The 27,624-nt window shown below is 29.5% G+C and overlaps 2 protein-coding genes across 2 annotated transcripts; both read right to left on the minus strand.

Annotated features, from left to right (window-relative positions):
* Positions 1–5,607: 5,607 nt before the first annotated feature.
* Positions 5,608–8,087, minus strand: LOC113867404 (receptor-like serine/threonine-protein kinase At4g25390). Its single transcript, XM_027502708.1, has one exon. The coding sequence runs from the start codon at positions 7,935–7,937 to the stop codon at positions 5,991–5,993; it is 1,947 nt and encodes a 648-aa protein (XP_027358509.1). The 5' UTR covers positions 7,938–8,087; the 3' UTR covers positions 5,608–5,990.
* Positions 8,088–19,969: 11,882 nt separating this feature from the next.
* Positions 19,970–23,879, minus strand: LOC113867825 (glycosyltransferase family 64 protein C4-like). Its single transcript, XM_027503317.1, has 5 exons — positions 23,491–23,879; positions 22,394–22,790; positions 20,933–21,096; positions 20,755–20,825; positions 19,970–20,427 (listed from the first exon to the last, which is right to left on the minus strand). Exons 1-5 carry the CDS (start codon positions 23,760–23,762, stop codon positions 20,267–20,269), a joined length of 1,065 nt encoding a protein of 354 aa, XP_027359118.1. The 5' UTR covers positions 23,763–23,879; the 3' UTR covers positions 19,970–20,266.
* Between the last annotated feature and the right edge of the window lie 3,745 nt (positions 23,880–27,624).

The raw sequence follows: 27,624 nt of genomic DNA on the forward strand, positions 1-27,624 counted from the left end.
CTTTATGGTTGGAGTTCTAGGCTCACAATCTGGCTACTGACAAGAAATTACCACATAACATGCATTTTAGACCTTTCTAACTGGCTAGAATTTGTTTGTGGATGGGTTTGCTTACAATTTTTACGCTGCCACTGTCTCTTTTCATCCTTTGATTTAGAATATGTTGTTTAGATAACTGCTTATTTAAGTACTTATTCAATAATCTTTAACATAATAACTTATGTCTTAAATTTAATCATGAAAAATATTAAACTAAATTGAAAACAACTTATGAGAATCATAATTTTTTTTAAGCTATTTCAAATAAGCCCTTAGATTTTTCTTCTTTGTTTTTGTGGAGAGCGGGAAGAATAAAGAAAATTTGTGTAGATCAAAATTTTCATTTCTTTTCCCTATTTTTTTTTATTTTTTATCTTACAGTGTTTTTTTTGGCGATCAAATGGATTTAGTTCATTTCCTTGTTTTTCATACTGATGAGTACTGATTGTTTCATTGCCAACTTTACTTTTATTGAGTCTGTTCTAATTGGACTTACAAGTTTATCGAGTTGATTTACCCCGACAGATCTCTTTTTCATCATGTGTATGGTTTTAAGATAATTATTCTAGCTCAATTTTCACCCATGATTTCTTGAATTATGCCATCAAATTGAAACCGGGAATATTGGTAGAAGAGTTGTGTGATACTGAGCATGGGTTGTAAGTTGTATCTTATACTGGAGTTTTGATTTTAAATTTGGATGTTAGATGAAACTTTACCAAACACAAGAAGATATTATAATTAGTTTATATATGTGTCTGTATGTAAGTAGAACTATTAAGACATGACTTTAGAGAAGATTTCAGCTTGATTTTCTATCATGACTTACTTACTAATATCACTCTAAAAACTGAAATTACTGCCTTACCCAAGATTGTGTTTGGCAATGAGGCTTATGCCAAGCTGCCTTTTACACAAAAACTGCTCCAAAAATGGACAGCAATTGTTGCTGTAGAAATCAATACAGCTGGAATATTATAGTGACCTAAATTTTTGGTGATGCTCCGCAATTCAAATCATATATAACTTATTTATGTATACTGTGTATATTTAGAGATCCATTAATTTGCTTGAAAAATTGTAGCGAATGTGAGTGATAGAAAATTTTTCATATATATAGCTCGATTTTCTCTTAAATTCACGAGGGCGCAAAATTGTTGCCGACTAGGTTAGCAATTATATACATTGTATTTGTGTCTGTCAATATAGTTTTTCTCTAATGGAAACTATTAACATATATATATATATATATATATATATATATATATATATATATATATATATTTGCTCTCAATTAATTAACATATATATTATTCATCTATATTAGCAATGTGATATGTATGATTGTAACAGATAATTCTGTTGTTATAAGATAGATATATCTCTCCATGATATATATACCAATTAACAGTTTAATTTTTAATGAAAAAATTATGTTAAGAAGATCTTAATATCTAACACTTTCTTTTTCAATAGTAAGATAACATTCCGGAAAGAGAAGGAAAAACATTTCAGATGGTATAACTTGTATGCTTCGTGTTGCATTTTTCTTTCTATCGTGAGTTTTCAACCAACAAATGATGTGTGCTGTTGTGACAGTTTTTTATTAGAAATAAGTAAACATTTAATTATATATATATATATATATATATATATATAGAGAGAGAGAGAGAGAGAGAGAGAGATGGTGTAGATATGATGCATGGAAACATCTGAACATATACAGTCCTCTTCCAAAGTAATCTGATGGTAATGATCAAGTTTGTTTAATTAATAGATTAGAATAAAGTTCGTTAATAATTAGTTCATGAAACTTGTAGTGCATGAAGTTCCATCTTTAAATGTGTGAACCTGCGTTTGCTCTGTAGGTGTTTTGTTGGATGAGCCAAATGATGTCAAATGGGTGGCTTTACAGTAAGATTGTTGCTCTTACATGATTTGAAAATATAATGGTGTTGGGCATATAAAGACCTATTTGTGCAGGTAAATTTAGTTAAAGAATCAATTGATGTAACATGAGCTTGTTGTAAACATAAATAGATCTGTTCTAAAATTGCCTTGATCTATTATCTAACCCATATTTTTATACATTTGGATTGAAACCATTTGAGATCCATATATTCTGAATGAGAATATGATTCAATTGTTGAAAATTAAAATGAGAATGTAAAGTGTTACATTAGGTTAAGAATGGACTTATTTATATAATAGACTCGTACATTTGACAGAATAATATTTAATTATGCAAAATTTTACATAAGATCATATCATCTAAGATTAAGGCTTTGAGTGAATATGCTGTTGTTCTGTTCTGTGTTTAAATTTGGCTGGCAATAAGATGACAATATACCCATGATGGAGATTTCATAATTTCATACATGCATACACTGTTATGGAATTAAAAATTTCATAACCCTAGTGCTACATAAAAATTCTTTATGATTTAGCTTTTGTTGAGTAGATTTCTCAACTTAACCAAGTGATTTAAAGCATCAATAGAAAAAGTTGTCGGACAACTTGAATGAAAAATTATCAAATAACCTTATGTTTAACAAATGAAAAAATTATATTATAATTTCTACTAATTATCACATGATACATAACTATTTTTTTTAATAACTTTTTATAATTGAAAATTTAAACCACATGTCATATATTAATTAGTTAAAATAATGAATATATAACGGTCGTGAAGCACACAATAATTTGTTTTAAAAAAAATCAAAACATGACAGATTTTTAAGATTTGATATATAGTTAAAAGAATTTTTCAAACGTTAACCACCATCTTACATAAACACAAATGACAAAGTATAGTTAATAAAAATTAATGAATGAATTATTACATGTCAAAAGAATTAATCTCTAGTTATGAGTTAGATAATATATTTGATCTATAAGAAAACAGAAATGGAAATAAGTTTGAACTTATAAAATGCATTTAGTATGCTAGTTTTTAAAACGTTAAATTCTATGGTGCTCTAGAAAATGATGAAGTATTCTATACTTTTGTATAAGTGAAACAATTATAATAGTTAATTTTAATAATAGAGTTAGTGATATATTTAAAAAAATATAAATATTTTTTAATATCTTAATATAATTTTAAAAAAATATTCAATATATTTTTAAATTTAAAAGTACCGTAACCAGAACATTTTAAAATATGGCAACACCGCATGCCAACAGTCACAGACGATATGCATCTTTAAGATCTTATGTTGTCACAAGGAATAGGATTATGCAAGCGCATACTGAAACAACCATTGAATTCCAAAAAAATTGTATTCTTGAAATAAATGATTTTATGGGGCTGTTTTATCTGAGAAAAAAATTTCTTTTCAGTTCCAAATTTTATTAATAGCTATAAAATTTAACTTTATTGTTATTTTATTTCTTCTGCCTATTAGGATAAGACTTAATTGTTATTGTCACTTATTTTTTAAAAATATTTATTTAAAAAATAATAAAATATTTGGAATCATTTTTAACATAAATGTTTAAAAACGTAATGTTAAATAAGAAATAATGTAATGTTTTATAATTATTATTTAAAAGGAGAATGCAAATTTTGGAAAATAATCACCCCAAACATGTCATTACTAACAACCATTGGTTTGAAAGGAAGGGATTTAAATTCTTTTTGCACGTGATTTGATCCCATAATTCAGGTATATGGAGAGAAGAATATTGAAGGTGGTCCTCACTTTAGTATTTGGCTGTATTGTAGAAGACTAGGTTCTACCTTATCAAGTGAAAATATTATCTGAAAAAGTCAAATAATAAAAGACAAACATATTATGATATTTGCATAAATTTTATACACAACTCTAGTGATGGGGGCATGGGTTTGGAACAACCCACCAACAATGACATCTTTCTGAACTTTTGCTTTTTGTCAAACATCACTCTTTTTTTACTATAACGACATAACAAAATTGGCCCTAGTTTGGAGTTTAAAGATATCTTGTATTTTCTGGACCCAAAACAAATTGGTATCTGGGTCAGAACAAAAAGAGAAATATGGTATCTCCATTTCATTTAATTTTGGACCAAAAACAAAAAAATAAAAAAAAAGAAAAGGTTTATGGTATTTCAATTTCATTTTGTGATAAAGAGTAAAGGTAGCAACATAATCTCTGAAGCACTATTTATAACACATCTCTTATTATTTATTAAAATTTGTAAAAATTATTTGAATCTCACTCTTTTTTACTTTTAAATTAATATTTTTTTTTATATTTTTAGTTTTTGATAAATTTTAGTCAATAATTAAAATATGTTAGAGAGAGTGTTGCTACTATTTCTCTTGTGATAAATGTAGTTACTCAATCAAAGTCGCTCTAATAGTATATGGTATGTCAGCCTACAATTCAAACTAATTAATGTTTGTTTTTTAAATAAGAAATCCTCTTTAAACTTTATTTATACAATGGACATTAGCAGACAACGAATTCTACAAAATAATATCCATTTTCCCTTCAGTCACGAACAAAATTAGTCCACATATTCAACTGTTACAGGATACAATTACGAATTTGAGTTTTCTTTCCTTTCTTTGCTTTTCCCCTTTTTGAATCAGTGGTGTTCCAAAATCCTATCGGAGGATGTTTAGATTATAGTTTGCAAAGCAAACATTTTTCTATTTCCTCTCAAATTATAATTTGAAACCCACACTATGTTCAAACGCATCCTAACTATGATCTTTTTTTTATTGATGAAAAGTAATTCTGCACACTCCAAAATCGGAAGCAAATTACAATCCAAACATGCTATTAATGATAATATCTCCCACACATTTAACTAGCACTAGTTATGAAGGATGTTCATTCCTGTTGGGTTCATCATATAGTCTTGCTTCCACGAAACTCTTCCATTTTTATTTGCTATTGAATGAGCTAGACGAGGCATGCAAAGCAAAATAATACCCACTCTCAGTAAATAATCTTGGGATGTGCTTACCATAAATTTTCAGAGCAAACACTGATGTTTAGATCTTTAGCTTGTAAAAAAAATTGGCTCCTAAATATAGTGATGGAGCTATAGCAATGAATCAACGCTTAAAGCATATGATAAAAGCTGGTATTTACACAAGTTGTTTAAGTTCTGCATAGGTGAACCCACCCACAAAGGGAGGTGTGAAAATGACCTTATTTTACTCCACACAAGAAGTCATGGGGCCAATTTCTTGTCTCCTTTGGTTCATTGCAACAGTTGATAATTTAACATGCAATTTGAGGCTTTTAAAAATGACATTGTGTAAAAGTTCCTTTTTCAGTACTTCATAATATTGCATCTTGAGTTCATATGTACAAGGAAAAGTGCCTCGTTTGACTGATACAACCATTTCACACATAACCACAAAAGAAAAGCTTCTAGATAGATTCTGCTTCAAAGGATTTAACCATTTCAAATTCTAATGTTCTGTTGTAACTGGTATGAATAACATGGCCCATCCACCTAGGAAGAAAATTGATTGATGAAAACTGTATAGTCTAGCTACAATGCTACATTTTACAAAAGCGGAAAACCGTAATGAAACCCCACAAGGGAGTAGTTTCCATAGTAAACAAAAGGTATGCTGTTATTTCATTTCCAAAAGTAAGAGAATGAGAAGTACAAAGATGACCACAGTCCTCGCCACTAGAACATGGGCCAGAATTTCCAAAACACGAACTCACACAGGGCACGCTATAAGTCAGCATGAAAAAAAATATCTAAAGTAGGTGAATGTAATGTACATAGATCAAACTCTAACCAGTAGGCCACAATGGTATCAAAATAAGGAAAAGTGAGAGGACTAAGAGCAAAGTGGTTAACCCAAAAAGAGAAAGAGGAGAGAAAGTGAACTCCAATGTTGATAACATAACTTCTCCCTCCTAAATCCATATACAAATTATTTGTATGTTACTGTTACTACTAATGAAATTGTGTTATTTGATTGTAGAAAATCACCTGCCTTTTTTCCTAGACTTGAAGGGAAAGCGAGAAGGGGTTGAAGGTGAGTACTCAACAGGCAATTGGGGGGGCTCCAACTCCCCAATAAGCATTCCTACAACCTCCTTCATCGAAGGACGACGAGCAGGCAACTTAAGCAAACAAAGCAAAGCCACCTTGATGCAGAGAAGAGCCTGCTCCTCATCCAATGACTCAATGGACTGATCAACCAGCTCAATGAGCTTCCCATTTCTGGCACAATGGCGTGCCCATGAAAGAAGATTCGCGCGATGAAACTCAGACATCGGCGAACCATTCACCTGAAGTGGGCGCCTCCCAGAAATGATGACAAGCAACAGGACACCAAAGCTATACACATCACACTTCTCAGAGACATCACCACCATAACCATACTCGGGTGCAACATAACAGACAGTTCCCCTCATACTAGGAGTACTACTCACACCACCACTCTTTGGAATTTCACCACTAGCAGAATCAAAGCTATTCCTACGTGCTCTCCATAACTCACCGCTTAACCCCTCTAACCACCAATCCATATTCCCACGGTTATTATTCCTACTTCTGCTCTTCATCTTCCTCTTATCACCATACATTGCATCATCACTCACCCACCAATCATCACAATTGTCATCATCACCATTAACACTCACTCCTTTTCTCTTTTTCTTCTTCTTCTTCCTCTTTGCAACATCTTCACAACACTCCTCCTTCCACCATTCCCTCACTGGCCTTCTCTTCTCCTTCTTCAAAACCCCATCAAACTTTTCCTCATCCATTGATTCCCACCATTCCAATTCCTGCTTCCTCTTCTTCTTCATTTTCTTCTCCTTCTTCTCTCCCTTCCCAATTTCTTCATTCCCCCTTTCCTTATTCACATCCCTTCCAATCCACTCCATCACATAATCCTTCACCTTCTTACTCTCCCCAACCTCATTCTCCTGCTTCCACCACCAATCCTTCACTGAATTACTTTTCAACCCTTTCCCATTCTTCTTAACAACATCCTTCTCACTCCCCGGCGACGCAGCCACTGCCAAACCCGTCTCTGGTGAAGTCATCGCCATCGCCGCTGTCTCCGGCGAAGGAGATTGCCCCACTCCCAAGCTACCCTCCTCAAGAAAAACACTATGCACACTCTCCACAGACACACAATCATCATTCACAACCCCACCACCCTCAAATTCCAAATCATCCTTTTTTTTCTTCTCCTCATCACCACCACCACCACCATCATCAAGGACCTCAATTTCAAACCGGGGAGGCTCCGATTTCAACCGGGCAAGTCCAAAATCGCCAACTTTTGCCAAAAAATCGCGATCAAGCAAAATATTACTAGGTTTGATGTCACCATGGATAATGGGGGGATCACAAGTGTGAAGGTAAAGAAGCCCCTGAGCTATGTGAGAGATAATTGAGAAGCGCGTGTTCCAATTGGCGAGTTGGGGACACTTGCGGTGCAAGAGGGCGTCTTGGAGGTTGCCGTTGTGCATGAGGTCGTAGACGAGAAGAAAACGGCGTCGTTTGGGGTCGGAGGAGAATGCTATGGCAGTGATGACGTGGCGGCAGAGGAGGGGCCTCGAGGCGAAGAAGAGTTCATTGTGGAACTCGCGTTCCCCTTGCTGGGAGGCCGAGTCCATGAGCTTCACGGCGACAGGGTTGCCAGCAACGGCGCCGGCGAAGACGGGGCCGAAGCCGCCGTGGCCGAGGCGGGTGGAGAAAGAGCCGGTGGCGCGGCGGAGGAGGGAGAAGGAGAGGCGGTGGGGGGGTTTGGAGTCGAGGATGGGGCGCTTGCGGCGGCAGAGGAGGAGGACGATTAGGAGGAGGAGCAGGAGGGAGCATGCTGCGGCGGCGGCGGCGAGGAGAGGAGTGAGAAGGCGGTGGTGGTGGTGATGGTGAGGTATGGCTGACGGGGCGGTTTGAGGTTGTCGGGATGGCATGTCTGTTGGGGAAATGGTTATGGTTTCATTGGTTCGTGTTGTGTTGAAGTTGAAGTCGAAGTCATGTTTTTGTGTTTGCGGATATTTTTGAGAAGTGGAAGATGTTGAAAGAATGAAGTCTGTGATGTGGGTGAAACTGTGAAATGACTGTTTCTTGCTGGATTTTACTTTGGTTGTTTGTCTTCATTGAGTTTGCATCACACACAATACAACAATACTTTTTATGGCATTATTGTGATAGTTTATTTATTTTAGAAAAAAAAAACTATTATATATATATATATATATATATATATAGTCTAGACTACGAATAATTATTATAAGTAAAACTAAATATCTTAAGATATTTATTAAAAATATAAGATATATTTATTTTTATTTTTATTAATAAAATTTAACATAATTTTTTATTAGTTTTCTTACTGATGTCTTTCTAAGATTATTGTATATAATTATTCTTTAATGCATGTATTTTAAAAATATACGAAATATTAAATAAGATATATTTTTTTCATCCTAAAGTTCATAAGGTATTTTTCTTATATAAAATTATATGTATATAATTAATCCGTGTAGTTTTTATATAAAATAATAAAAAAGAAAAAAATATATAAAGTAGGATTGTTAACGGAATAAAGAGAAAAAAAATAATATTATAAAAATTATTGTATGAATAATAATTTTTTATTCTTATGCATAGAATAAAGCATAGTAAATATCTTTTTGTGATATTTTAATTACATATTAAAAAAAGAAAAAAATTATTTTTAATTTTTTTAATATAATATATATATTGATATTTCACCTTTTATTTATTTTATATATATATTATATAGGATAAAAATTTATCATAATAAAAATGACAAACAAAACTTAGATTAATTCTGGTCAACTGATACTTAAGATACTTTATTAAGTAATATTTTAACTATTTTAGAAGATAATATTTAATAAAATTTGTATTTTCAATATATTTAGTATTTTATTATTAAATAAAGTATTAAATTTTACATAACTTTTATAAGTATTTTTAAAATTTAATATTTACTTGTATTTTTAAAATATATGATATGCTAAAATAAAGTAACATGATTAAGTATTTATTATTTTATTTTTTTAGCAAAATTTATAAAGCTGGTATATTTAATAATAATATTTAAACTAACAATTAGATTAATCAATCTTGTATTGTAAAAAAAATTATTAAAAAATACAAGTGTTTAAATTTAATATTTAATTTTACCTGATTTTATTTCTTTCGATTAATATTTTAAAAACATTTATTAGAAAAATATTAATTAATAAGATAAATGAAAAGATGAGTATTTGATATTAAATTTCTTAAGAAGAATAGAAATATTGATGTCTTCTTGTTAAAAATAAATAAATAAAGTTTCAAATGTATTTAATATAATTTAGCAAAATTTGAGCATAAATGCTATTTGTAACAAGTTTGATTGGTACATCTAACCTTACGGTTATACGTTTCCTATGAGGCTATGAGCGAGTCTTCAACACTGAAACTTGTGACGTATCCTAAAAGTTGGTTTACACACGTGTCTAATCCTTGTGGCTTGTGGATACTCTTTTATTGTTTATTTATTACTCTGTTTCTTGTTTTATAGTTTGCTTTTGTGCACAGCTTCAATGGCACCACAGGCTGGAAATTGATGTTTACTCGATTGACTATGTCTCAACACATATCTGTAAAAAGCTCTTTTCCAGTTGTTATGATTCATTCTTTCCATGTGAACATTATGACAATTAAATCATTGCCTAAATTTCATAATACCTGCTTTTATATGCTCAATGTTTCATTGCCTCTTTTCTTTTATTGCAAGGCAACAAAATTTTTTTTAAAATATTATTTTTGCTTATGAAAAATATGTAATAGTAAAAAAGATGTTTGTCTATGGTAAGGTCATTGTGAAACCTACTACTTTTGTAATGGCATGTCAACAACAATAAAGAAAAGAAGGGTTTGCACAAAATATTAAATAATAAACATAAAGAAAAGATGTGAAAAGTAGAGTTTGGAGATTGGCATGACAAGTGGAGTAGGTGATCTTCAAACCAACCTCTCGTGCTTTGTTTTACTCATAGTGACACATGAGATCATGACCCACACTTGGTGGTGGTAATAGAAGACCACCAAAAACATGTTTGTTGTTTTCTTTTGGTAGATTTTGACTTTGTTATCTACTAATTGCCAACTTTGTATGGTGATAGTGACAAATACGCATTAACTGCCTTTCTTAATTTTGATCAATGTATATGTAAAAGAAAATGACCCATTCTTTTTCAGTGATGATTTGTAATTTATTTAAAGGTTTTCTTTGAAAAGAAATTTAGATATAGTAGCATTTTTTTATTAACAAAGTTTTCTTTAGATAGGTTTTTATTTTTACTTTTTAGATTCTTGATATTTAAAAGTTATTTTCAATTCTTATATATTAATCCAAGCAAATCCATTTAAGTGAGTAAATTGTTCTAAATTTCTATTTTCTTTACATACATAACTTGAATTTTAGACAGGATTTAAGGAAGACCATATATTCTTATCACTTTGAGTATTGGTTGTTTTTTTCTTTTTTAAATCTGACTTAGATAAGTTTGATGATTTGATGCTGTTTTTTAAAATAACAGAAAAATTTTGGGGAATAATTTTGTTAAAAATAAATTACATATACTATAAGGTTTATTTTTTTAAATTTTAAAAGAAGATTAAACTGATTTCTAATATTTATATAATTGCAACAATTGAGTTTTCACATATAATAGGAAGAAAAAAAACACACACACATAATTGTCTGTGGTTTAACTAAATGAACTTTGATTTAAGAATGTTTATTTGCTGTGGGTGGAAGAAAATATGGGAATCAACGATTTAGTCAAAATGTAGCAAGAATTTTGGGCTTCCCTTTTTATTCTTCATGCTCTTAATTAATTATTCCCACTTACACATGGAGATGAATCCTATTGCGACACTAAATTTGGATTTAAGAATTGTTGCACATATCTTTAAAAATATTTTATAATGATAAAGTTTTTTAAAGAATTTAATTTTTTTTAATGAGTATATAACAATAAATGATGAGATAATAACAGAGAATAAAGAGTTCTTGTAATATTTCCATTACAAACCAAATATAGCATGTTTAAAACCGTGTTTCAATATACTTTAAATAACGAAATAGGATTAAAATAAACATAAATTTATGATTGAACAAACATAAGTTCAAACACATGCAATTTGATCTTCTGATTATCATACAATTTTACCTTTACCTTTTCACTTTACAACAAAAACAAAAAGTCTGATTTTGACACAGCACCAACAATGAAGGTACGAGACCAATTCATTAATTTGGATTCAATTAACCAGAAAAGGGTTTTAATCATTCACATTTCTTATATTTCTCATGAGATAATTTTATGAGAAGGAAGAAAATATTAATTGTACCAAAACAGGGTTTCAATCACAATACAAACAGACCCAAAATTTTATTTTTAAAAAAATGTCGTTTACGCATGGTTTGATTCTTTTGAAGACTCCAAAACATATGAAATCGGATTTTGACTTTCTGAATTGAAATAACTTGTTTTACCTTCAATTCTCAAAACCATAGAAACTTGTGCATATTTTTGCAGAGTCTTGTTTGATTAATTTTATGTAAATTATTAGATACGACTAAGTAGAATCTGAGTAGAAAGCGATTGATCACGAAGACATAGGAATAGGATGGTAGTTGTACTTGTAGGGTACCCTTGTCCATGAAGGACACGACCGTGTGTAACTTGTGGGACTAAGGAATGACTCAATCTTTCATTATTTGTCATAAAACAGTAACACAAATCGGTCCCTGCTTGGTCCTAAATAAAGGCTACGTGTGTTTTGAGTTGGATGCACCTATCAAAGAGTGTAACAATTTAATTTCCCGCAATCTATGGCGACAAAGAGTCAAGATTTTCAAATTCAATTTTCCAAAATTTCAACCCTGAATTTTGCCTCTAGGAATTTTGAAATCTATAGCTGATTAATATTATTTAATGTCTTAAGACTTATTTAATTAAGGCTGATTATTATATATTATATAATTTTAAAAAATTCAATATAGCATTCTAGTATGTTTCTCATAAGTTAAAATATCAATTTCTGAAAAAATTTTGAAATTAAATATATCACAAAATCACTTTCACTTTTTAAAAGTTTCAATAAAACGGGTCCTATAATATACTCCATCGAAGAAGAAAAGAAAAATTCCAGTCAAAATAATAACATTACTTTCTTGTGATGTTAAGGAGGAAATCCAGCTAAAACAATACCCCACAAAGGTCAGATGTTTATACCACAAAAGGTCACTTTAAAGGAATTTAATTACACAATTGTGACATACAATACTTAGAAATTTGGTCAATCTATCTAACAATATTATGAGTCATAATAAAATTAAAGTTGAAACAACTCAGTTTTGTGAAGAAGGGGAGTAATGTGCAACATCAGCTGCTCGAATTTTGGTCCATACATCAGAAGATAAATATTTTATTTTTAAATTAAAAAATTATATAATATTTATAAATCCTAATATTTACAACCCTTCATTCACGATTAAAACTTCATTCCTAAACATATTGTTAAACTTTTTTTATTTTGACATGGTGAATTTTTCAAATGATATTTGCTTATAGAGCCAATTGATATAGGTAAACATACAAGTTTAGGCTCAATTTAGATACTTTTGTAAAAATATTTGTAAAGATAAAGTTAGTATAATAAATAAATAAACTTTTTTTTATAAGTTAAAAATAATTTATCTCTTTAAATTTTAGAAAATTTAAACGAGAGAGGTTTTTAAAATTTCTAAAAAAATATAGCAGTATAAGTTATTTTTAACTTTTGAAAGAATTTTTATTTATTTTTTACACTTATTTTTTTCCACCTATATATAATGAATTTTTTTAAAGTTTATCCAAACTGAACTTTAGTTTAAATAAACTTTTAGAGAAGTTTTTATGAAAAAAAAAAAATCAGTGTAAGAAAATAAATTTTAACTTCTTTCATAAATTAAAATAATTTATATTTTTTAAATTTTTAATAACTTTTTTATATAACTTCTCTAAAATTTAAGAAAATAAATTATTTTAAATTTAAAAAATAAATTTTCTTATTCTGTATACTATATTTTATAAGAATTTCTATGTAAGTTAACTCAATTTAGACTACAATGATTTATCTTGATTTATTGACCTGTGAAAAAAATTGCTTGATTTATCAAAGCAAGTTAAGAAAATGAATAAAAAGAAGAAGAAGAAGAAGTGAAAAGCAGCTTTTTTCTCATTAACAAAATGATTGAGGGTACAAGAGAACTAGGTCAAACTCTTATATTATTTATATTTTTGGAAGAAAGCTATTGTTTTTATGCAATGCAACATGCAGACAGCATTAAAGAAGAAGTTCCAAGATTCAAATTTCAAAGCCTACCTTTGATCATTTCTAGTTCTCTACATCTTCCAAGTTCAAATATTGTCTTTTCTGTTATTTTCGGAAAATCTTTTAATTGTAAATATTAGTTAAATGTAATTTTTCACTGAATAAATACTTTTTTTCCCCACACACTAAGGCTACATTTGGGTTTATAATTATTTGTTACACTAATATATTAGCTTGGAAGTTGGACCATGCCACTAAACCCTAAATCACCAAACTTATATTTATTACTATTCAGCTCCATCTTTTTCTTTTTTTTTTAAGTATAACACTAATTTTTGTATGATATTTTTCTACTACTTTATAACAACAAAGTATTAATTAAAAAGGTAAGTTCATTTCATATCTTAAAAATATAGAAAGCATTCAATATTTCATTATTTTCAAGTTGAAAGTTTTGTTATAACACACTCTCGTTAGCTGGTTGAATGGCTTTGAAGTTTTCATCTCTATCGTATTACTAAAAGAATTTCTTGCCTATTAAATTCATCTTTAGATTGGAAAAGTCATTTGATATAATTATAAAAATACACTATAGTTTAATTTGGATCGATGTAAATCAAATTTATATCCAATTATTTAATCAATTCAAAAATTTGGATTATATTAAATTATTTTTTAATTTAGTTAAAAAACAAAAAAAAGTTGTTTTACTATTACTTTTTTATTTTTTTTAGTAACATACATATACACACATAATATATATATATATATATATATATATATATATATATTAAAACAATTACACTGATAAACACTCTAAAAGAAGACAACATTAGTAGATTAGTTTTTTTTATTTGATTTTTGAAGATTTTTTATTTTATTTTTGTTCTCTAACTTTTAAATTTACTTTGAACAAGTTCTCGTTAAACTTCATTGTCTCAACTATAGTCATGACAATAATAATAATAATAATAATAATAATAATAAAAATCAAAAATTAAAAAAAATTAAAATTAAAAAAATTACCACTAAGATTTTTGAAAAACTTTGATTTTTTTAAAAAGAAAGAATAATCTATTCAATCAGATACAAGTTTAAAAGTTAATTACGCATGAGAAAGATATTAATAAAACAATTACTATAAATTGTGAAAAAAATTGAAATTTTATTTTATTCTTAAATTTGATATTTTAAAAAAATATAAGGTAATAGATTTTAAAATAATTTAACTTGAAAAATTTTGATCTTTACTCATGTATTTTTCAGTGTAATAGGAAAATAAGGGTTATGTAGCTTTGAATAAATTTTTTTTAAAATAAAGATATTTAAAAAATAAAAATTAACCATTTAAAGATTTTAAAATAATTCAAAAAAAGATATTTTTTATTTTTATTTTTTTTTATAAAAGATGAACAATTTAATTTTAGGATAGTATAATTTATGAATAACAAAGTAATTTATACACCACGTCTTTATTGCACAGATTTTAAAAATTTATTTTACTTTTTTAAAATAAGAATATTTCGAAAAAAATATCTAATTCTTGAGAAAAACAATTAAAAGATCGTTAACAGGTATAAGATATAATAGCTAAACTAATACTCTTATAGTCTTATTTTATAATATGTAAATGATAAAGTAATTTACACATTATTATTATAAAATATTGTGTAAATTAAAACTAATTAATTAAGTACAAATAAAAAATAAATTTTTATTTAATACTTTAGTTTAAAATTAACTTTTTTATTTTATTTTTTTGTAATCATATAGAAAAATTTAACATTATCTAATTTTATAATATGCGAATGAAAAAGTAATCCATATAGTAATATAATAAATCGTTATATGTGTATTTTTTTAATTTTATTTCTTTTAATAAAAGAAAAGATAAAATGACATATTTTAAAAAGAATTATTATTTAACAATCTAATTTTAAAAAATAGAAATTAAGAAAATTTGCTATTTTACCTTATCAAAGTTTTAATAGTATATATAGTTATCATTATTTATAAAATGGCTGAAATTATTGCTAGATCATTGGCCCAAATTTGAGACAAGAAGAAGGAAAATTATCTCATTGCCTATCGTTAATTTATTATTATTTCGTGTGAGTATAATTGTTCAATATCAACTAGAAGCAAAATTCTTTTTTGTTCTTTCTTTTTTTTTAAAAAACAAATTCCCTCCATTCAAAGTTCATTATCACACTGTATCACTTTAGAAATGTATTAGAGTGTAATTCTAACTAAGCGATTATATTAACTAAACTAGCTCACAATTACATTCATTTTATCTTCATAAATTGTTATCCATGTCTCACTATTTGTAATCCTCTCTCTCAATGTTATTATTACCAAACAAATAGCTCATATACATGCTAAAGTAATTAGCCCCAACAAAATTTAAGCAAAGCAATAAAAATACACCATCAGTTAATGACCAAGAAATCAAGGAAAATACATTTACAAACAATAAACAAACTTAAGAAAAGATAAGTTCCTTTCATTAATCTCTAACTTTCCTTTCTTGGGTGTTATCTCTTCTTCGTAATGCATCTAATCATTTTTTCGCCAAACGATAGAAATATGTGATCGATTCTTGGAAGCAAGACATTGATCATAAGTACAGAAACGGAAATGGGTATACAAATGAATTGAAGAATTATAACAAGCAACCCGTGTTAGGTAACTAAAGAGATGACGGAGATGAGAAAACAATAACGAATTATTTAAAGAAAAAACAATCATTTAATCAATAGTTGCAAAAATTTTACTTGATGATATTTCTTGGGTTTATCTTCCTCTCGCATGCCATTAATTGTCGAAACCCATAAAAAAACATAAAACTCCCAAAATGTGCAAGTGTGTGTTAGTGGGAAAAAAATTGTGATGTCTCTAAAGTAGTGCAAGTGAGTGCCGGGAGAGAGGGAAATTGAAGTGCATGAAAGGATGGGAAAAAGTGAAATCAATGTCAACGTGCTTCTATGTAAGGATGAAAATAGGCTAGTCTAAATTTTGTATAAATAAATTGAGTCTGTCTAATAATTTTGAAATTTAAGTGTAGTTTATTATTTATTATAGATTTTTTATTAAGTTTAGTTTAGCCTTTTTAAAAGTCTATTTGGTGTATTAGCTTTTTTAATAGCCTATTTCGTATTAAGAAATTTAACAGGCTATTAAACTTTTTTTATAAATAAACTATAAATCATCTAAGTAGGTATATTTTTTAAGAGTTATAAAGTTTATATCTAAATAAATTATTAAAAAAATAATATAATATAAACAAGCGTATAAGATTGTAAAACGATATGGATGAGATGAGACAAACTCGTAATAAATGTAATTGAGAAAATGCGCAATGTAAATAAGTATTATGCGTATAGAATATGTAAAAGACTCTAATAATTAAAACTTTCTCTCTCTTAAAGAATATGTAGTAGAGATATTATTTAATTTTAACGAAAATATTAAGATTTTTATTTTATAATTTTATAATTTTAAAATTTAATTTGTTTAATATATTATTATATTATAAATTTTATAAATTTTAAATATGTCATTTTAATAGATCTAATAGTTTTTTTTTCTAAATTCAAGCTTAGCTTACTTAATTAATTAAGCTTTTTAAAAAGCCTAAATTAAGTCTATTAATTAAATAGATTAAATTAGGCTAAAATTTAAATAGGCTAGAATTTAAATAGGCTAAGCTTTTGTTAGACAGCCAATCTATTTTTATATCTACTTTTACGTGAAATGGTGATGTGAAAGAGAGAATAGTGATTGTACGTGAAGTGGTAATGAAGGTGAAAGAGGGAATAGTGATAGGTCTGTGAATTTATTGTCTATTTTATTTTAGTATAAAAAGTTGTTTGTATTTGTATTACTTAGATTAATTATTTTAAATTTAAATTTAATCAAGTAAGTAAAAAAATTAGAACAAACAAAATTGGGTGCTTACATTCCTTAACTTTTATTTTTATTATTTTGTTATTAAATATTGATCACTTACTATTCATGTCTTCTTTTTCCCATGCTATTTGCTTCTCCTCTTTATTGTTCATATCTTCTCTTTTAATATTCTTGCTTCCTCTTCCTCCTTCTCCCACCATCAATTGCCCTCACCACAAATCATCGTCTCTCACAATCATTGCAACGATGTTGCAAACTATCACAAATGGCATCTGAAGCCACCACAACCTCGACCTTGCTGTGGTGATGACTTGTGTTTGTGCAAGTGATTGACTCTTATGGGAATGTGTTTCGATAAACATGAATCATGGTTGGTGGTAATTTGTGATGGGTATGGTGGTGATAACGACTATAGTTGATTGATAGACACAATGATAGTGATAATTCGTATAAATTTAGAAGCGTGTAGCACTGCTTTTTGAAGCAAGCAGGGGTGTCCTAGTTGGTTTGTTTTTTTGCCATTTTTTTTATATTTTCAATTAATTTATTTATCATTTTTTTTTGTTCAACAATTTACGTGAAATGAATTTTTTTTTTTTATTATTATTATTAACATCCCTGCAAGTTAGGGTCATTTTATCGCTTCATATAAACATGACCTAACGTCATAACTAAATTTAATAAAAATTTTCCCACTACTATACAACCTAGGTGAACTAATATAATTTTATGTATAAAAAGTAAATAAAAAATTAGTACAATTTATAATACAATAACTTAATTTTATTAGTCTATCGAAGACAAAAGATTTACCCTATATAGTTACTTAAACAAACTCGTCTGGGAATTGGCTTTTTCAGTCCAACTTCTTAGAGTAGTAAGTATTGACAATCAGACATTCATAGTTGATCAATGGAGTCAAACAGAATAATTGTTCAAAGTTGTGTTTACATGTTGTGAACGGAATTTTGATTAGCGAAGGCAGCATAAAAGAGAATTTAAAAAGAATACAGGGAGCACAACGAATTTGACTGTTTCGTTGAAAATATTTTTAATTTGTATTCCACAATCAATTGATTTGATTTCATTTTGTTAACAAAATACTTATTGTTAACAAATTTTTTAATTTAAATTTGTGATTATTTGTAAGCAAATTATCCCAACATCTTGTATATTTATTTATAGGCTCTATTCACAAATCTTTTCTCCATATTAAGACAACTCATATTCTACAGCCCAATCAATATTTATGTTTATATACACACTCATCACGGGAGATCATGGTCATGGGTTACACCTATATATGATCATAAAGATACCATAATCCGCTATAATTATGCCATGTTGACACACTCATCACGCAGCATGCAAGTTTGCTCTTGTATTAAAGTCATGTATCACCTATGTCAAGTACTATATATCTAGGATGTTACGCTATAGACACAAACACTGACTCAAGCATTTTAGTGCCTTTGTAGCTACAATATCTTCTCACCATCGTCAACCTTACGTATAGCTTTGCAACGGTAGTATTATTTAGATCTCACTGATCTATTCTCTCTATCCTCATCTGAAAAACACCAAATTAATTATCTTTCTTGCACAACCGTGATTGGAAATCTTTTCCACACAACCGATTATGAAGTTAGGTTGATTTTTTTTTTAAATTGATACAGTTTTTTGTTTATGATCTATAAACAAATATCACATTATTTTTATCTTCAAAATATTATAAAGGAAATTGTAAAAAAGATATATTTTTTCATTATTTTAATACATTTTTTATATATACCCAACAAAAATATTTTTTTACAACTTACTGCGAGAGCTTTAAAAAATTCACTAATCCAAATTAAGAAATAATTTCACGTGCTTTGCATAGCTCTAACTAAATTATCTTTTTTTGCAGTGGTATTCAATTAACTTAAGCTTTATTACTGACCTTTTGTTTATTTTCAGCTAAATAATCAAGAAACATTGTCGTTGTTGCTTTGCACTAACCAGCAAAGATAACAGGAAAATCAACAAGTCTTACTCCATCAGACAAGAGTGTTGTCGCATTCTTCCTAAACTATTGTCATGTCCTATAAAAGGCTTCATAGAGAAAAAAAAAATCATTTCCATCTTCTTGCATGGTTTAAAAATCAGACCAACGGATTCAAGGAAAACTAAACAAGTAATCCAAATAACATACAAAACCTAAATTTCTAAAAACTAGATAAGAATTGATAAATATGGATGTTAAAGTAGGTCGGTCCATCCTATTCCGTATTTTAACTAAATTTTTAACTTAACCGTTAAAAAGTAAGTTGACGGGTTAATAGGCCAACCCGACAAAAACAAAAGTTGACAGACCAGTAGATTAATGGACAGGCTCACCAAAATTAATATAAAAATAGAAAAAATAATAAAAACTTAATAATATTTCTATATTAATAAAAAATAATATTTAACTAATAAATAATTTTATTTTATTTTTAAAACGGGCCGACGAGCTGGCTCACCACGGCCCGGTATTTGTACTTAATTTTGCAATACAAGAAGAATAGCTAGAAGCCTAGAACAGGCACGACTCTCACAAAAGCGATATTATGTTGGTAACTGGACAAGACCACTTGTTTCTGGGGACAAATCTAGGGGTTTTGTGCTAATATATTTGTAAACTCATTCTTATAGTGAAAAACAATTGAAGAGAGAGAATAAAAAACAGATCATTCACTAAATCAACCCTCTCTTGCTAGTAGAGCATCTGCACTATGCATTTTGCAGAATTAGTACAAGCAAAAAAACTAGGATCCAAATCACTTCAAGTTTTGCATCAGACATCAATGAATCAAAATCTAGTGAGACACTTCAGTAGGACTTGTATATACACATAAAATGCCGGCAAATTCTTCAACCAATGACTTCTAATCTATGATTCAGTTCCCTTTTTTATCCTTTGGTGGGTGGAATAGATTGGTGGCTGATTAATGAAATATCCAAACTACCATAACCATTCATTTCTAGCACTAACTGCTTTGACATTAGTTGACACAAGTGGAAGTGTTCCGTAAAGTGAGATCAAGTCATTGAGGCATTTGTTTCTCTGGTGGCTATGCCCTCTCATACTGCTAAACCCTGATGCACCAATCTCATAGATTTTGCCTGCAAAATTCATGTATATGGTTTGATATTTCATTATCTGCAAGCTGAGTGACAGATAGAAATACTAGCCAAGTCATAGAAATCAAGCAATCATTATCTAGCTTTTCTGAGACCCCCGAAGTAATCTCCAAAGCAGTGATATTTGCACAATTTTCAAATAACAAGCAAGATCTTCAACTAGATAGCGTACATGAAAAGTTTATTTACTTGGGAAAATACGTGCATGGAAACTTTAACAAATCTTTTCTTCTAAATTGAAGTTATTACCGTAGATCATGCGCAACAAACTAAATCCTAGTCTTACAAGAGAAAGAACGGAAAAAGTACCTTTCACCCATATTGGAGGACCACCTGTAGCATTGGCAACAAGAAGGGACATTGCAATGTCTTCACAAGCTCTATTGAAGGTGACAAAGTTGAAACTCAAAAATATCAAGGACATGGGAAAAGAATAAGTGACTGGAATAAATTTAATATTCCTGAGAGAGCTAATTGTGAATATTACCTCTCGCTGGAAACATAGTCCTGAATTGATGGAGGCATCTCTTGACTATATAAATCCAAGTATTTCCTGTGAAAGAATGCAGCCTTTGAGAGAACCATACTGTAAGTTCCCATCCACCAGACAGACCACCATCCTCCATATCTGTAATATGGAACATTATTTTGCTGTAGTATACAAAGACAAATGAGTCAGACATAATATGCAAACTAGTAAGTAAAGTTATAGGCAATTAGGGTAAATCAGAGTTCCATTATGTTATTTCCTGTGAAGTCCAAATACTTCGTATTACATTTGTATATTAAAATTGTATGGAAGATGAGATCCACAAGGACTGCGTGTTGCGAGTTGTCAACCATCATCACTGACTCAACTTGCTAGCCATCACCACCAACCCATGACCCAGTAACAAGTGACTTTTGCAAGACCCTAAACCACTACTACGTGCGAAAGCTTTAAGTACTATTACAGGGGTCTTTAATTTTGTGTAAGATGTTGCGTACAAAAGTTTTGAGCATTGTAACCCCAATTTGTGTAAAATGAGACCCATGCGGCAGCCATAAGTCCTAGCTAGAGGAGACAAGTGATGATGCTAGTCGAAGACTGTCTCAAGTGTTGAACAATCATTGAATTGAAACTCACTATTTCAGTTAAGTTAAGTGTATCATATCTACTGGCCAGAAGCTGTACTCAAATATATTGAGCAGTATCTCAACCATATCAAAGCCGTATTGGGGCAGGAATGTATTTTTCAAAATAAAATAAAAAATTGGATACTTTTTAGATATATATCCAGAAGTATCTAACACGTATTGGTATCGGATATGTGTCTAATACTAATACTTCGGCCAAATTGGAGTATCTAGGCTTCAGAGATTACCACCAAGAGAGTTGCCACTTGACATGAATACAGTGGACACCCGCATCTTATTTCCCCCTCTTCCTCCTTTTTTTCCAATAAAAATTTAGTAACATGCCATGAGTGTTTCCTACCAATAAGTCATTTCCCATCATTCTGCACAGTATATTAGTTCCAAAAAAGCTTCCTTGAAGTGAGTTTGTCTCTAAAGTGAGCATGGGCGTATCTACTGGTAAAATTTAGAGGATTAAAATCACGAAATGCTTTGAATTAAATTGAGGACTTATGCAACCCTACTTGCTCATTTTAGAGATAATATCACATTAGAAGAGTCTTAACCATATTAATTCCATTTTTCCTCCCTTTGCTCCCAACTACCCCCCAAATGGATGTTACACTTGCACCATTCTTGAATAACCAATTAATGAAGTGCTCATCTTCATCATGTAATCAATCAAAATCGAAAGTCAAGCTTTGAATTAGTTGGGTTCTACTAGTATGACAAAATAGCTCATCCTACAAAGTACAAAATGCTTCCGATTCAGGCAGTTCATGAGAAAATTTATGTAATTGAATAGGAAAGGCAGTAATTACTAATAACTAACCTCCTTATCTATCCAGTGCATTCGAGGAACAAATCCCACCATTGTGAATGGTGCACTTTGCCAGACAGAAAAGGCAAAATCTAGAGTAGAGCATGGAACAATCACATCATCATCAACTGAGAATATCGCATCTGTTCTGATGTCCTTTACTGGCTTAAACCTGCTATTTGATGTATCATCTGCACTGATGTCAAATCTAAAGTTGGGTTTGTGAGCTTTCTGAGACTTAGAGACCACAATCTTATTCAGATATTTTTTCAGCATTTCAGATGGTAGTTCACTTTCACTCCACACCACATGTATTGCATCAGCGCTATGACAGGATGCGTAATGAGCAACAGTTTGTTTCAGAAGAGATTTTTGCCTCCAAGTATTTATAAGCACAGTATAGCCACCCCTGAATTACAGATTAAATCAGTTGTATCAGCAGATCAAGCTCATAGCCTCAAACTAGAAAAAACAAAAAAAAAAATCCTACAATTAAAATCCTACGAAGAGCAAAAGTCGCATTGTACATCGTTACATGCAAGAAAAAACCACAACAATAAACACCACTCTTCCCCAAAATCAATTACAAATTACAAGGTATTAAGGAATATACCATCCTGAATATCCTTAGATAAGAATCCAAAAGTCCCGAGATTGCACATATGATGCTGAGTTAAACAACCTAACACATCAAAATGTATCTTTTGTTTTGAGAAATTCTCGAAACGATGCCATGAAGAGTCCTGATCCACCTACATGATCAAAATTTCCTCGTGCAACCATGTAAATCTCTCTGGAAGTTCCATATTATAGAAAATTTCCAATTTCATTATGCACAGAATTTTCAACGTTTATGCTCAAACTAGTTCAAACAAACATCATCACTTTTCAAAAAAAAAAAAAGGTTTATAATGGAATTTCATCGAAAAAGAAAACAAAATATTTTAAAAAATTGCAAAATTAAGTAACGAGAAAATTCATGTTAAACCTCGTTTGTGCAAATCCACAAAAAAACAAAATCATCGACTAAACAGATCCATAACACAAAACAAGAAGAACAGATAAAATTGCGAGAAAAAACAGATCCATTATTACTATTTTTTGTTTACCTTGAAATAGAAGAAACGGAAGAGGAGTGGTGAGGGTTCCAACCCATCCATGAATTGAGTCTGGAAGTGACCAAAACGATGACTGATAAGGCGAAGAACGCTAAGAAGAGCTTGAATTTAGCGGCGCCGAGAAACTGTTTGGCTCGGCGAAGGAAGAGAAGAGAGCGGTTATTGTAGGCGCTTCGGTTGGCTGCTTTCTGCTTCGCCGGAGAATAGAAACCGTCGCCTGCATCGGCGACGGCGGCGTCTCGAATTTGAATAAGTGTGGACATGGCTCAATGTACATTCGGTATCGGATCCGAATGGATCGCGATGACGATGATGATGTTCCTTTGCGTCGCCATGTTTGCCCGTGTGGAGCGCTTCAAAGCGAAGCGATACACTACACAGTTCTTCAAAACGACATCTTTTGTGGGACATAGAACGGTAAACGACACAAGAATCTCAAAACAGAATAAAAAAATTGCGGTTAAATATAAAAGTAAGATAAGAACATGAATATGAAAATAAATAATTTTTTTATAAATTAAAAAATAATATATTTTTAAATTTAAAATTTTTTAAGTAAAAGCTATTTTAAACAAAATAGAGAAATATAAATTAATTTTAATTTACAAATAAAGTTTAACTTATTTTATTATTTAATTTTATTTGTATAAATATTTATTTAGTGTTAAATTAAATATACTTTTATTTTTTATCTTAACAATAATTATAGATAAAACTATTTTTTCAAAAATATAGTATTAGAAAAAACTTATAACAACCAAAATAAAAAAAAGTTGAGTTACACAGATAATATATATAATCCAATATATTTATGATCTTTATATTTTAACACAATTTTTATTTTATTTTTCTAATTTTTTTATTACAGTCTGTACATTTTCATAATTTTTTATTTTATTAACGGACATTAAAAATTATAAAATAACAAAGAAAATGTAGAGAAAACAAATTGGTAAAATATAATGATGTAACCAACAATTTTCTGCGATAGCAAACCATAAAATTTTAATATATTGGAAACTCAAAAGAAAATAGCAATCCTTGTAACCTTTTAATAATTTTTTTAATTACTTTTACAAAAACCGACAGGGAAAAACAATCTTTTGGGTGTTTGACCAAATGCCTTTATGTACGATCGTATTATTATTATTATTATTATTATTATTATTATTATTATTATTATTATATTTGTAAAATTCCATTTATTTTAGAGTTAAAGAAAAAAACTTTCTTATATTGTGATTTATGTAAACTCTAATTAAACATGTCATTACTAGAATTAGCGAAACTAGCTACTTAGTCCATTCAAATTAGTCTATTACCACCAGTAGAATTTAGCAAATTGGGTTAAAAAATTTAGATATAATTTGATTTCATAAAAATGATGTTTAAACTTGCTAACGTCTAGTTTTTTTTCATTTTTTTTACAGATTTTACAGGCTTAATCTACGTTGAGTTTAATTGGATTAAACTAAATACTTCAAATTTAATTTTAATTCCAAGTTTAAAATTTAAATCTTACATTTTATCAAGAAAGTTCAAATTAATTCAGTTAAACATATTTATTTTACTGGCTCCAATAATTATTATGTGGGTGTCTTTCTCTTGCTATTAAAATGAAGGATAGATCAAACAACACAAAATAATTGTTTTATATTTAATTTTAAAATAGTAATAAAATGAAACAAATCAAGAGATGAAATAAGAAAAAGCCTTAAAATTTATCATCCGTTAATTTTTTTTTCATTCAGGCACAAGAATATCTTAAGAGAATATATTTTTATGATTACAGATCAATAAATAGTAAAAAAGTATTAAAAGTTATGTTAGAATACATAAAAAATATGTAAGAGAATATATTTTTATGATTTTCTTAAAATATATTTTTTAATTAGTACCCTTAAAATACTTATTAGAAAATTTAAAAAAAGAAACACCCCTTCCATTGTAACAATAAACTTCTTGCCACAAGCTCAAATATTAAAAGGTAAGGAATAATAGGAGCATCATAGTGTGTAGCTACAAATTTGTAGCCTTTTGCACCAACCTTCCTAAACCATTAACACAAGCCAAATAAAGTCAAAGTTACAATTAAGATGGTTACATGGAGAAGACAACCCCATGAATCTTAAGAAAATAACTTAATAGATGCTATAAATCAAGATTAAAATGGACATATATAAGCAAAGGGTCATTGGGATCATTTTTGTATTTAATTTGAATTTGCCTTTTTTTTTGTGGTGCTATTGGCAGAGGGAATTGAAAATTAGCTCTTCTCATATATTGCTGGCTACACTTTTTCTTTAGGATGGGGTATGACAATTGAAATATCGTATAGATCTATTCAATCATAACCACTAAAAGTTGTCATTTTCTTTTTTCATTTTCATTCAATGAATTCCCAATATTTATGAATTATAGTTGTCTATGATTGATGCATTCAAATTAAAACATTCACTATACTCCATAACCATCTGATTATTCCTTAAAAGAGCAAGCCCCTCATAACTATCTCATTACATAATAAGTATGCCAACATAATACAAGTTCCTAATCATCAAATTGGTCCCTATACATTTCCTACATTTTGATCCTCCTTTGCCTTTGTAAAAAATTTAACATATTTTCCTCCCTTCATTGCTATTCTAGGTGATGAACACCATCGTCAACAACCTTGTGATAGGTTAGGAAATGAGTATCATAATCTTTTCATCAATTATTAAATTAATTAATACTTCATAATCAATTTCATCCTATATGATATTATATTATTTTAAAAATACAAGTAAATGTGAACGATAAAATAACATCTCCATGGGTGTTTGTTTTAAGAGTAAGAATTAAGATTTCGTTTGTTCTAAAAATTTTATGAAAATATCTTTTAATTTGAAAAAAAATACATTTAAAATTTTCAGTGCGTTGCTTAATATTTTGAAAAATTATAATTTTAACTATATTTTAAAAATAACGATTATTTTTATAGTTATAATAAAAAATAAACTTTTCTTTTAACCAATATATAATTACTTGTTTTAAGCTTATACGCACTGCACTAAATTACTCTAATAGTTGTGGGATAGCATCCACAAATCATGCACCTACTTTGAAGAAAAGAAAATTGAAAAATGGCTTTATAGTGTCAAACTTAGAGAAGTGTAGGCAGAAAAACTGTCTTCTCCTGCTGGAGAATTCTCATATATATACTGTTTAATACAAGCTGATTTTCAGTCCAATAATTAGCTAAACGACTATATTTACATTTATCTTACAACTTAATTAAGTAGAGAATAATAGTTACAATCCTAATTAAGAAAAGAATAACAGTTACAGCTGTACAATACAATTGCATATTAAATGTCCAGCTGTGAATTTGCTGGTTTTAATGACCAGAAAATTTGCTCATCAATTTCATTGACATCCCTCCTCAAATTGATGTTGGTAAGTCTACAAGCATCAATTTGCCAACAAGAAGATTGTGCCGCTGACATGTCAAAGTTTTAGTGAAAATGTCAGCAATCTGCACAGATGTTGAGACATGAGGTAGAGTGATAATTTTGCGATCATAGGCTTCTCGGATAGAATGACAATCAACCTCAATGTGCTTCGTGCGTTCATGATAAACTGGATTTGCTGCAATTTGTATGGCACTGGTGTTGTTAGCATGCAGCGGAGTTGGTTGGGCTTGAGAGAATCCAAGCTCTGTAAGGAATCACGTAACCAAATTATTTCAGAGCATGCAGTAGACATTGCACGATATTTTGCTTCAGTGGATGACTTGAAAACTGAATCTTGTTTCTTGCATTTCCGTGAAATTAGAGCATTACCCAAAAACATACACCAGCCAGTAGTTGATTTCCTTGTGTCTGGACAGCCAGCCCAGTCAGCATCACTATATGCTTGGAGTTGGAGAGATGAATCAGCAGGAAAAAATAGACCACGTTTGGAGGTGCCAAGGAGGTATTGTATGATGCGGTGTACTGCTGAAAGATGGAAATGTCAAGGAGATTGCATGAATTTACTCACTGTGTGGACAACAAAAGAAATATCCGGACGAGTGATGGTCACATAGATAAGACTACCAACTAGTTTGCGATATAAAGTGGAATATGTGAGAAGTTCACCTTC

Source organism: Abrus precatorius, unplaced genomic scaffold (assembly GCF_003935025.1).
Source record: "Abrus precatorius isolate BTA unplaced genomic scaffold, Abrus_2018 Scaffold5, whole genome shotgun sequence".
NCBI lineage: Eukaryota > Viridiplantae > Streptophyta > Magnoliopsida > Fabales > Fabaceae > Abrus > Abrus precatorius.

Excerpts from the sequence above, each read along its gene's own strand:
- LOC113867404 (XM_027502708.1), bottom strand. The coding sequence starts at position 7,937 with ATGCCATCCCGACAACCTCAAACCGCCCCGTCAGCCATACCTCACCAT.
- LOC113867825 (XM_027503317.1), bottom strand. The coding sequence starts at position 23,762 with ATGTCCACACTTATTCAAATTCGAGACGCCGCCGTCGCCGATGCAGGC. Across the intron at positions 21,097-22,393 it reads TGCACTGGATAGATAAGGAG|CAAAATAATGTTCCATATTA; the intron begins GTTAGTTATTAG and ends TGTATACTACAG. Across the intron at positions 20,826-20,932 it reads GACTATGTTTCCAGCGAGAG|AGCTTGTGAAGACATTGCAA; the intron begins GTAATATTCACA and ends CACCTTCAATAG.